At 38.0% G+C, this 13,011-nt stretch overlaps 1 protein-coding gene across 1 annotated transcript in view; it reads left to right on the forward strand.

The window, feature by feature from the left end:
* Nucleotides 1-12,057, forward strand: part of asun (integrator complex subunit 13 asun) — a 122,970-nt gene extending 110,913 nt beyond the window's left edge. The window contains exon 13 of the mRNA XM_067149287.2: nt 11,956-12,057. Coding sequence (XP_067005388.1) covers nt 11,956-11,989 — 34 coding nt within the window. The 3' untranslated portion in view covers nt 11,990-12,057. The remainder of the gene's footprint in view (nt 1-11,955) is intronic.
* Nucleotides 12,058-13,011: the final 954 nt, after the last annotated feature.

A 13,011-nucleotide genomic window follows, 5' to 3' on the forward strand; every position in this document is an offset into this window, starting at 1 on the left:
TCGATATTATGATGCCAATTTTAAGTTAATGCTCATTAAACCCGCAGAAATAAAAAATAATTGTGCAGCCGCAAAAGACGCGGCATAACGAAAGCCAATGTTCGGCGTATGAAAATAGTCTAAAAATGCGTACTGTACAACAAAGGCATTCATATGATTTTACAAAGCAGTTTTTGAGCCTGATTAAAATTTTTTGAAGGAAAAAGTGGGGTTCATCTTGGATTCAGAGAAATACGATACTGTACTTTTTTCAGAATGAAATTAAACATACACTTTCACATAGTATTGGATTTCAAAAAATAACAAACAAGTAAGCCGTAGTGTGGATATCATCTGCGGAAACGCAAGTTTTGAACAAACTCATTGCCGTTTCATACCGATTTTAATGTATACGAGGGATTTCCGACTTTTATACAAAAATCGGATATAACAACAATCCGTTATAGTGAGTAAATTTTCTGCTGTTGTGAATTCTTGCTATAACGGACTTCTACTGTATATACATTTGTCAACAAAATGTTTAAAACTACTTCTACAATCACTGCATGTTTCAGATATGACGTTTTTGTTTTCCAGAACATTGTTGACAAGCAAAATCAGAATGTTTCTCTGAGAATCTTCATGTAGAAACATTAGTATACAGGTTTAAATTTTGTAGCTCTAAACAAGTTGGATACAACACTTTTTGGTTCAGAGCAGGAGCAAGCTTAAGTACATTATTCTCTTCTCCTCTGTACACCTGTTTAATGTGACCAACACTAGCAAAACATTTTTTTGTCTGACTCAGGGTTGTGAAAGTCGGTTGGACATGAAAGTTTGTAAGTTATCAGCTGGATTAAGCCAGTTATTTCTTAAGCTTTCTAATGAATGAACAGTATTAAACATTACGAAAGTATTTTGTGTTTTGTAAAATGGGTTTTGCAAAGTGGTTTATAAATTGCTTTTGCACAGCTTTCCAAACATTTTCCTATTAATACTGTCATTATTATTATTATTATTATTATTATTACCTAAATCTGTTAATACTTTAAGGACTTGCAAAGTTAGTTCTTCTAAGAAATGTGACGTTAGGTTCTTACATGGAAACAAACCAACAATGTCATTATTTTTTCAAGAATGAATGACAACATAAAGTTTGTACAGTTGTAGCTAAAGTAGTGTTATTTTCTCCACTTTTACTACTAAAGGCAACTCCTTCTACCTTTCCTCCTTTATAGTTAAGTCAGGTTTTACATAGACTTTATCCAACAACAAGTTACAAAATCTTTCATGTTCATTTAACAGTTTTAGTTTCTTTTTAGGCTGGCCTCCACTGATTAACATTTAACACCAACATGTTAAATTTAACATGTTACAATTGACATGTATATTGTGATTGTGTCTTCCAATTGACTTTGCATGTTAACTCAGAATGTTAAGGTTAACACTTTTAACACTCCGCAACACTCATTCTTTTGGTTATAAGCTACAAAATACAGTACACGCACGTGTGTCGTTCTCTCTGCACTATACTAAAATTTATAGTTAGAAATGGAGTGGAGCAGGGAAGATTACTCTGGACTTGATTAATGATATAATAGAAAGGCCTTGTTTGTGGGATGACTCATCAAAGGAATACAGAGATAAAGCGGAGTTTCCAGGAACTCGAAATTATCTGTAATTGTTCCCGTGAGTGCATCGAAAATAACTCGCATCTCTCCGCTCCCAGTACAGTCGAGAATTGCGAAAAGTTCAGAAAAGTCGGAAGTCGGGAGCGGATGATGTTTATACATCAAAGTGATTTGCCTTTGAAGCAATGAGCAGGATGAGGAGAGGAAATGTGACTAATAAAACTGCATTTCTAAATCATGACAAGAAGCAACAGTGGCAATAACAGAGGCCAAATCCTCTTCATCCGAGTCCATTGTCCTTGTTTGAAAATACTAGACACCACCTAAATGTATTACCACAAATTGATATGATGAACTACTGTATATAAACAAAGGAAGTTGTTTATTAAGTGTGGACACAATTTAACATTTAACATGTTGATGGTTTTACCAGTTAACATTTAACACTTTTAACATTTAACATGTTGTTGTTGTTAGATGTTAAACAGTGGAGACCAGCCTTTTCAAGTAATTCCAATGTGATTCATCTATACCCAAATTTCCTGTACTTAGTTTTGCAGTAAAATACTGTAAATACACAGGGTGAGGCATTGTAATGAACGTTGTCTGTCTTATCTTATTATATACCCCATGAAATGTGAAAAATATTGAAGCGAACCATGTTATGAGTGTACAGGAGGAAGACACTTTCTTTACAAAGGCTAAATTGAAATGTTCCTTGCAAAATTCTAATTTATCAGTAATGATACAGTCATCAACTTCACTTTCAATTTCATCGATTATTTTTTTTCACAGTTCCTATTTTGTCGTGGACAGTCACTTTTGAGTCACAAGCAGGGCTAAAGAGGAAGTTACAGATACTTTTCAAGTTTGACCATTTTAATACCTTGCCCCCGTCACCTAATGCACGTGTATCAGGGTTATCATTGATGAAAATACTATGGTTTTTGGCTTTAAAATCAAAAGACTCGTTTAATGATAAAGAAGTACCAATTTTCATAATATTTTCCTGTCACATAAATTTTGAAAATATGTATGTATATTTAATACTGAAATTACCCTTAACATAATTGACATAATTGATTCTGTCATCATCTTCCTCAGCTTATGTTCTTTTTTTCTTCCCGTTTTTCAATTTCTTCTTGTCTTTGAATAGGAGTTTTCCTCAGTGTTGGAAGATTTTTAGACAAATTGGCAGGCACATTTTCAACCTTAGTAGGAATAGCATTGTTTGAGAGTTTTAAATTGTTACGTTTTACTGTTAAAATAGACCCATGAGGTCTTTTAACAGAATCCTCCCTAAGTATGAAACGTTCGTCGAAGTGTTTTATGCATACAGCTGGGCTTGCTGAAGGGGAAAATTTGGTTCAATGGATGGCTCTAAGATCCACTTTTGTTTCCGAACCAAGTCAGTAGGAAATTTAAAGACTGAAATATTAGGCTGTTTTGGAACTATAGTTGCTTCTACAACCAGATAAAGAACGTGCTGTGGGCATAATTCACAATATTCACACATGTCTAAATCATTCAACACCATTGATAGCCTCATTACTGCGAGGTTCAGCTCAGCCTAAAAGTCACTGACGAGCAGTGAAGCGGCTAGCTTCTAGTGTGACATAGCGCCTGAGACGGAGGGGGAACCTAATGGCCTGTCTACCTAGTTTGCCTTGATAGTACCGAACAAAGTCATGTACAATACTAATACTGTGCATAAGAGGAGACTGGGATTCTTTGGACACATAATGAGAATGCAGGTTTCAAGACTTCTGAAGCACCCTCCGTGGGTGATGGCCGCAGACAAAGAATTCACCCACAGTATCCGCTGCCTGTCGTAAGAGGTGACTAAAAGGGGCGACTGAGGAATGATAACATTAGAACACGAGATTACCTGTGATTAGTACCATCACGCATGGAATACCATGAGTCGACTTTTCTTGCACTTAGTTCCACTATGTGAGGAATACCCTGGGTCTGTGGATGGATCACTATGGGTTTACAGTACCCGTGTATAGTATTCACGACTATGATGAAGGCTCCCCTCTGTCCAGGTTCAGTTGGAACACCCCAAGGGGAAATAAAAATAAATAGGGAGTATCCTCACTGGGGTGTTTCAGCATCTGGTTGTGGATATCATAGGGCTGTGTTTCAAGCTACACCACGGGTCTGGGCATTGTCTGTGATGAGTGACGCCATGGGTCTGCGTTACCTGTGCATAGTACATTACCTGTGTGTAGGACCACAGTGTGAGGAACACTGTGAGTCTACACTACTTGTGATTAGTACGATACTGTTACATGAGAAATACCATGATTCTACTTTACTAGTGATAAGTACCATTATGAGGGGCCGTTGACCTAGATTTTGGGCCCCTTTAGACAACAAGCATCATCAATTCAGGATTGTGCTTTGGAAGCAGCCTCTTGGTCAGTATCTACCATTGTTTTAAGATTGCTTCTGGGAAGGAGGGGCATTGCGGGTTGGATCCACTGTTTGTTTTAAGTTCATAATCATTGGTCATTGTCGTCTCTTTAATTCTAGTAATTGAAGTGATTTTGGAAATGTTTTTAACTTTTAATATTGTGAGTTGGATCCGCTGATTATTTTACGTTCATATTCAGCAATTCATTCTTCTTCATCAAGTTTGAATTATGGTCATTGGATGAATTTTAGAATTTTAAATTGTCATTACATTTCGTCTAATTTTGTACCATTTGGGGCTGATGACCTAGATGTTAGGCCTCTTTAAACAAGCATCATTATCATCACTTCTGAAGCAACTGTTACAGCATAGTCTTGACACAAAATATACTACAACAGGCTGCAGATGGATCAGAAAAATAAGAGAGGATCTGAAGGAAATTATCTTTACACCAGAAGACAACATAGATAAGATAAAATTAAACAAAAAATCTGGGACATGTATTATCTGCTGCATACTCAATAAGAAAGAAGCTTGCAACACAAATATTTTCAACACCAGTAAGGGTATGAAGATCGGAACACATGAAAAAGTACTGCAAGGCTCGCAAGCCCCTAACAGCCTCTCACCGCTAGGTTCCATGGTTCAAATCCCGGTCACTCCATGTGAGATTTGTGCTGGACAAAGCGGAGGCAGGATAGGTTTTTCTCTGGGTACTCCAGTTTTCCCTGTCATATTTCATTCCAGCAATACTATCCAATATCATTTCAGTTCACCTGTCATTTATTAATCATTGCCCCAGAGGAGTGCGACAGGCTTCAGCAGCCAGCACAATTCCTATCCTCGCCGCTAGATGAAGGCTTCATTCATCCCATTCCTGACCCGGTCGAATGACTGGAAACAGGCTGTGGATTTTCAATAATTTACCAAGGGGGACCGTTGATAAATTTTCAACTTCTTTTAAATCATTTAAGGAAAGAATACATAAACAACTGACAGGGAATATGCCACTTTAATCACAGCCCTCAATGCAGAGCAGTGGTGATTGATGAACTGCTGTGCCATCTTGCAGAAATAACTAGTTGTTGATAAATAAAGCATGGTAGCAAGCTTGTGGAGATTCACCACAGACAACAGCTCCAAGCTTTGGCCACAAAGCAAGAAGCAAGCTTTTAGTTTTACGGAACCTTTGAAATTGTGTTCATAGGACCTTCAGTTTTATGAAGAAACCTAACCACAGCATCGTGACTTTTAATTTTAAATATCCTATATGCATTCCTTGGTGTTTCTCCCATAGGTGGTGGTGGTAGAGGTAGAATATATCCAAGCTGTCCCCTGTTTGTTATAAGAAAAGACTGTGAGGGGACCGCCAGGTGCTGTCAAATTGGCAGCGAGGGTTGATGACCATGGGCTCCCTGTTGAATCTGGCGTTGCCTCTACTTACTCGTGCCCAACTCCTTTGTTCCAATCTGACCTCTCTTGGACAACTCGTATTCTCTTCTGACCCAGTGTTTGCAAGGCCTAAGGAGTCTCATTTTCACACCTTTCACAACCCTTCCCTTTCTTCTGCTGATAGACTCATTTTCAAAGGATCAAGCCTCTTCCATATCCTCCTCTGATTCGCGTTATGACAGAATGGTTGCCCAGTTGTACTGTGACTTCTTCAGTGAGAAGCCGCTGACATCACTGGGCTGTCACTTGCTGTACAATTTATTGTGAGATATGTGGTCCGGTAAAATTTCCTCAGATATTGACAAACTGGGGTGCTCGACTAAGCAGTATTTTCGGAGTTGTCAGTGGAGCAATGGCGTAGAATGGCATAAACTTGAATGTAGTTTTTAAAAGTAGGAAAATATGAAGAAAATTAAATTTGTAAGCACAAATTTGGGCAAATATTTGTTTATTGGAAGAGGAATTAGAGATTGAAATCATTTATCAAGGGAGATCTTCGATAAATTTCCAGCTTCTTTGAAATTTTAAGAATGGTCTAGGTAATCTGCCACTTAGGTGACAGCCCTAAATGTAGATCAGTGGTAATTGTGTTATGTTACTGTAGGATATTGGAAGGGCAAAGAGATAGCATTCAGCACTCAGTGCCATACAACATAGGCATGTAAAGTACCTCTGGTGTCACATTCGGTGTTCATCCAACAAATTAATTAAAACTCAACAGTAGGAGGGTCTCTGCCATCTAGCTGAGTAAAAAAAGAACATAACAAATGACACACATGGATAAAAGCGAGCCAGACATGTATTACTGGCTCATGAGGCAGTACTCAGTACTCATCATTGTATTGTCTGGCTCCATGGCTAAATGGTTAGCGTGCTGGCCAGGCCCCAGTTTACAAATGGGCGGACTGGGCATTTGCCCAGGGCGCCAGGTTTTGAGGGGCGGCGGCTGGCGGATCGAGTAATTATGGCCTGTGTGAATTACGTCTTAAATTCATTATACTCAAATTACTTTTACTTTATTCCAATTATTTTATTAGCCTATATAAAGCAATTTAAACTAAACTTTAAAACATGAATTTAATTTATATATTTAAATTTTATGAAGAAAATTAAATAACTGCTAACAATAAAGGTATTGTTTAACTCGTGCTGGTGCTGGATGAGCAATTGTAGTTGGTGCCTTGGCAACCCTGTTAGTCTAGACAGCCACTGCCCTGTCTGTCATTGGCTCGTGATGGCTCATGTGCGTATTGTTGTTTACATCCGCTCACCATCAACCTGAACCTCACCTAGCCAACTCATTGTCTCGTGTAATTCTTACAACATGTTCTTCAGTATTTAACCAAAAGTTTAGTGGTGCTGAATACAAAAAACACGTTGCTAAAAAGCAGAGTGATGAACTCGGACTACTTAAAGTGCCAAAAATGGGGAAGTTCTTTACTTAGACTCATTCAACTCCAACCTCGGAATTGGAATGCCATGATGACTAACGAAACTTTCGACTTCGTCATCGGTCCCATTTAATTTTGCACAAGAAGACTTACAAGGCCTAGATATACAGCCTGATCAGCCCTGTGTTACTATTAAATTGGACGATGAGCCTGAAGTTGTCCAGCAGCCGTTTGGAACTATTTCACAATCACAACCTGAGGTAACCTTACCTAATTCATTTTCTATAGATGATCCTGCTACTTGGAATGCCGATTAAATTCAGTAGTTGAGAATATCCAAAACAGAACGTAATGGTGGATTTTTCAAAATCTCTGCGAACTTACAATGATGGTAAAAGAACATTGTCTCAAAACATGTTTAAGAGTACTCTTACTAGTGGGGACGTTGTTTTATGAGATTGGTTATTGTATTCACAGTCAACTGGGAAAGTATTCTGTATTCAGTGCTGTTTATTTCAACCAGACAATGCAAAAACACATTTTTCTACCAGTTTTATTGACTGGAAGCACAGCTACAAACTATTGAAACATCATGAACATCCTCATGACCACAGGCGTAATGTTCTTACGTACATCACCAGACAAAAACAGTTAATGCAGGTTGATAAAATTCTGTTTACTCAGTATGAAGTAAACTGCTGGCGAAGTATATTCTCAAGAATAGTTTCTGTTGTACGATTTTTGGCAGTTAGGGATTTACCTTTTCAAGGAGACAATGAGGATTTTGGATCAACTTCAAATGATTATATCTTGGATGCCTCGAGTTAATTAGTGAATATGACCTTTTACTTGCCCAACACATCAGGAAATATGGTAACAAAGGTCAAGGGCACACCTCATACCTGTCTTCTCAAATATGTAATGAATTTATTGAAGTTATGGGGAATTGTGTGCTTACAAATGTAGTTGATGAAGTAAAAGAAGCTAGATACTACACTCTCATTGTAGATTCGACGCCTGATCGCTTTCATACTGGCCAGTTGGCTATTGTTTTACAATATGTACCTCAAACAGAGCCAAAGCCTGTAGAACGACTCATTAAGCTTCTGCCTGGAATATCACAGGGACTAGAAAAAGATGTAGTTGACTGTCTTGAGAGTTTTGAAATCAACATCAAGAATTGTAGGGGCCAAAGTTATGATAATGCTTCTAATATGTCAGGAGCTTACTCAGGTCTTCAGACCCGAATAAAGCAGCAAAGTCCCTTTGCTGAATACATACCGTGTGCAGCACATTCATTAAATCTTGTTGGTTCGCCTGCCACAGAATGCTACACTGCCACAGTAGTTTTCTTTGGCTTCGCCCAGGAGTTGTATAATTACTTTTCTGTGTCAACGTACAGGTGGAATATTTTGAAGCAATTCTTGGCAAGAAACGGTACGCCAGTGGTAAAATCATATCAGAAATCAAATGGTCTGCAAGAGCAGACGCGGTCAGAGCTTTGGTAAAAGGTAAGAAATACGACAATCGTTGAGGCAGCTGTCTGAAGACTCCAGTATAAAACCTGCTTGCAGACTTGAGGCACAAAACCTTGAAACTAAATTTCAGAATTTCGAGACCATTTTTCTGTCAGTTGTGTGGAACAACATTTTGGAAAAGTTGACAAGTGTTCTAAAAACTTGCAGTATGAACATCTTAATATTGAGGGAGGAGTAAAACAATTGAAAACCCTGGAAGGATTCATCAAAGTGAAAAGGGATGAATTTGACTTATATGAATAATCTGCTTTGAAAATAGGTGGATGTTTCAAGCTACTCAAGAGTAAGAAAATGAAAAATATTTGCAGATGAAACACGCGGGATTGAAGGAGACCTAGATGAGAGAACAAATTTCAAAAATAATGTGTTCCTTAAAATAATCGACACACTTATAGGAAACTTAGCAAGAAGAAGAGAAGCATATGATTTCGTAGCTTCCAAATTTCGAGTGTTACCTCTACTACTGACTTGCTCATCCGAATCATCAGAAGTGAAGAACACTGCTTTGAAACTTAGTTCGCTGTACCCTAAAGACATCAGTCAAGATTTTTTAAATGAGTGTGTATACTTTCAAATGTAGTTGAACTTGAGGTATTCCAAAACTTGCCTAAGTGTATACTTATATTAAGCAAACCAATTTGTCAAGTACTTTTCCCAACCTTGAAATTGCAATTAGGATGTTTTTGACCTTACCGATAACCAACTGTACTACAGAAAGGGATTTTTCGGTTTTGAGTGGAGTAAAAAATGCTAAGAGGGTAACACTTCCTAATGAAAAGTTAAAAGATTTAACCTTGAAAACCAAATTTGATGAAACTGTTCAAGAGTTCGCTAGGAAAAAATCAAGGAAACAATATTTTATGTAAAGTAGTATTATATGCAAGTACCCTATAAATAAAACTTGTATTTTTAAATGTGATCGAAATATATTACAATAAAGTAATGATAATGCCTTATTTCTAAAATTATTTCCTTACACACAAACTATAAAATTGAACCAACGGCTTCTTAAATAGAAATAAAAACAGCCTGATTCTTATGTGGCTGTTACCTTTATTTGGCTTGATAAATTTAATTAACCTTATTTGCATAATGTGCTGTTTTAAAACTCATGATCTTGAAAAATGTAATCTTTAATTTGTAAACAATTATATTTTTTAGAGGAACAGAAAAACGAGCGGTGGGGGCGGTCGGCTAAGTATTGATTGCCCAGGGCGCTAACTACTTGTAATTGGGTCCTGGTGCTGGCCTTTGGTCACAGGGGTCCCGGGTTTGATACCCGGCAAGGTCTGGAATTTTAACCTTAATTGGTTAATTTCGCTGACACGGGGGCTGGGTGTATGTATCGTCTTCATCATCATTTCATCCTCATCACGACGTGCAGGTCGCCTACGGGAGTCAAATCAAAAGACCTGCATCTGACAAGCCGAACTTGTTCTCGGACACTCCCAGCACTAAAAGTCATACGCCATTTCATTTCATCATTGTATTTCTGTTGTAGTTAAGTGGGAAGTGAAATGAGATTAAAGTAGACATGATATGGGCTTTTGGCTTATGCCGTGTCAAGAAAATAAGGTGAAACCCTTTATGTTTTGCAGTGAGCTTTGCTCCACGTCTTCAGAAGAAAATCTTGACTGTTCATATGGAAGATTTCTCCAGTAATGAAAGTTTGAATTTAGATGTTAGTAATAGAAGTGTAAGTGGTATGTGCATTCATCACCAGATGGCTCACCGTACACGGAACAGCGCTAGCATTCAAAGGGGACGCTGACAGCACCATCAGAATCAGTCTGGGAGTGGGGGCACATAACAGGTGTACACATATTATGAAAGTATGACACTGACACAAGCCTGGAATGAAACATCTGGTGATGAGAAATGTATGAATTTGGAATACACCAAAATGAAATAACAATAGTGAAAGGACAGGGAAGAGAATTACCTATGTAAATCCTTAATGACTGGCAACCACGTATTACTTAATTGATTGCCAGTGTCCCTGTTGAAATTGTTAGGATTTCTACATATTTCCATAGCTTCCTGTATTATCCTAGACCTGTACTGTCTAGTGTGGGTAAGAGCTCGAACATCTTGGAACACAACCCGATGATAGGATGTGCTCAGTTATTGCTGATTTGTCTAGCTGGTTGAGATGGTTATTTCTTTGGTGTTCCTTGATGTGAGTTCCAATGGACTGCCATGTTTGGCCAATGTATACCTCACTGCAAGTACAGGGAATTTCGTACACCCCAGGGTGCAATAGTGGGGACAATTTGTCCTTGCTTTTACCTAAACTGTGAGCAGTTTTGATGACTGTGCCAAACACAGTTTTTATATTGTGCTTGCGGAGGACGTTGGCAATTTAGTCTGTGGTGTTGTGAATGTAAGGCAGGTACACAGTTCCCTTCACTTCTTTCTGTGACCTTTGCTTAGTTGTCCCTCTAGGATGCAGGGCTCTATGAATCTGTACGTCATTGTAACCATTGCCCTTGAACGTGACTTTGTGTGTGTCCATCTCCTCCTAGGTATTTGATGGCTCACAAATTTGTGTCGCTCTCATGGTGAGTGTTGTGAGAATACCCTTATTTTGTGCTGGATGGTGGTGAGAATCTGTGTGGAGATTGATTTGTGTGAGTAGGCTTACGATAGATGGTATGCCCTAAGGAGCCATCCAGTTTCTTTCTTACTAGAACATCCAAGAAAGGAAGGCATCCATCTGACTCCATCTCCATAGCAAATTTAAATGAAAGATGTTGCTGATTTAAGTGATTTCAAAATACATGAAGTTTCTCAGGACCTTCTGTCCATATCACAAATTTGTCATCAACATACCTCTACCAAATCATAGGTTTGTCTGATAATCACAATAATGTTTTTCCACCTAATCAATACGTTTTATTCTTTGTCTTTGGCAAATCTATTAAGAAAATTAACAAATACAGTACATGTTTCAACTGCTTTGCAGTCATCATCAGCTGTACGATCAGAAGCTTTGGTGATAATACATTAAAAGTAAGCACATATGTGTTCTTTAGTCAATCTTAAGAAATACCCCATATAACATGTAAATTCATTGTTGGAGAACAGTCGAGATTTTCTTCTGAAGATGTGGAGCAAAGCTCTCTGCGAAACATAAGGAGTTTCACCTCGTTTTCTTGACACGGCATAAACCCAAAAGACCATATAATATCCACAAGTATGGACCATGAAAGCATCAATGTTAACTTAAGATTAAAATACTGAGAAAGAGATGAAACTCAGTTGTGTATAGAAGAAGATCCCCTGCGAATTGAGTTTCAGTTCCAACCAACAAGGCCTAGTTCATCAAAGAGTGCTTAAGAGAACAGAGCTCTACTCTATTGTTATCTAACCTGGACATCAACCTTGTGTTGTCATTCACCAATTTCTTCAAGACATGGCAGAGAAAATGAAACTATAGCTGTAATATATCACACAAAATTCAAACTGTCTAGGAGAATATTTTGGAACTATATCAAATACGTTGAAGTCCATTATTTAACACACCATGTTCTGATTTGTTTCAGAGAATCTGTTGAGCCTGAATCATCAAATACTTGAAGTCTCAGTGATATTATGCACTCTAATTTCCATGTATACTGCTTTGAATTAAAAGAAACCATATGTACATAACGTATTTGTAGATTATTCCTCCTTCCCTCAACAACATAACAGCAGCTTCTGTGAGAGAAGAAAATATAGTAAAGACACAGTGCGCACCACTCTGATGGAAAGGTTGATTACTAATTGGTGGGTAACAGAAATAGCGGGATAAATATGTAAGCCAGTAGCATAGCCAGAATCGGCCAATGGTTTTTTTTTATAGTTACAAAATGATGGTAAAACACAATGAAGGTGCATGCTTGACTTTTCATTTTAATGACACTGATATAAGTGAATTACAGATCTGTTGGTTCTACAATTATGTCTGCATGTTTATTTAGTTTATTGTCAGTTTCTGTTTATTGTCTTTTTGTAAAAATTCTATGGGGGGCTGGTTTCTAACCCAAAGTACACCCCCACCTCTGGCTACGCCCCTGATGTAAGCGCATGCTAAGATGTCAAATATCAAAACTCCTGGAAATGCAGATACTACAGGAAATCAGAAAGGGATCAAAAACTCTTGTTTTTGGGTGTAGTAATACCTAGAAGAAAACTACACCAGGTAATGTCTTTTATTCATTTCCCATGTGGAAAACGGAAATGGTAAGAGGAAAACTATGGAACAAGCAGTACACCGCAAGAAGTAAGTACAGTAAACTGTATAAATGTTGTCTCTTCAATCGTTTACATATACTTAAAAAATAACTACGGTATGTATAATGCTGTTTACATACACTGACTGACAGAGCAAATGCAACACCAAGAAGGAGTGGTTCGAAAGGGATGAAAGTTGGGGAAAAAACAGAGACGGCACGGACGAATAATTGATGTTTATTTCAAACCGATATGCAGGTTACACAATGCGCACGGCATCGACTCAGTAGGATGTAGGACCACCGCGAGCGGCGATGCACGCAGAAACACGTCGAGGTACAGAGTCAATAAGAGTGCGGATGGTGTCCTGAGGGATGGTTCTCCAT

Source organism: Anabrus simplex, chromosome 6 (genome assembly GCF_040414725.1).
Source record: "Anabrus simplex isolate iqAnaSimp1 chromosome 6, ASM4041472v1, whole genome shotgun sequence".
Taxonomy (NCBI): domain Eukaryota; kingdom Metazoa; phylum Arthropoda; class Insecta; order Orthoptera; family Tettigoniidae; genus Anabrus; species Anabrus simplex.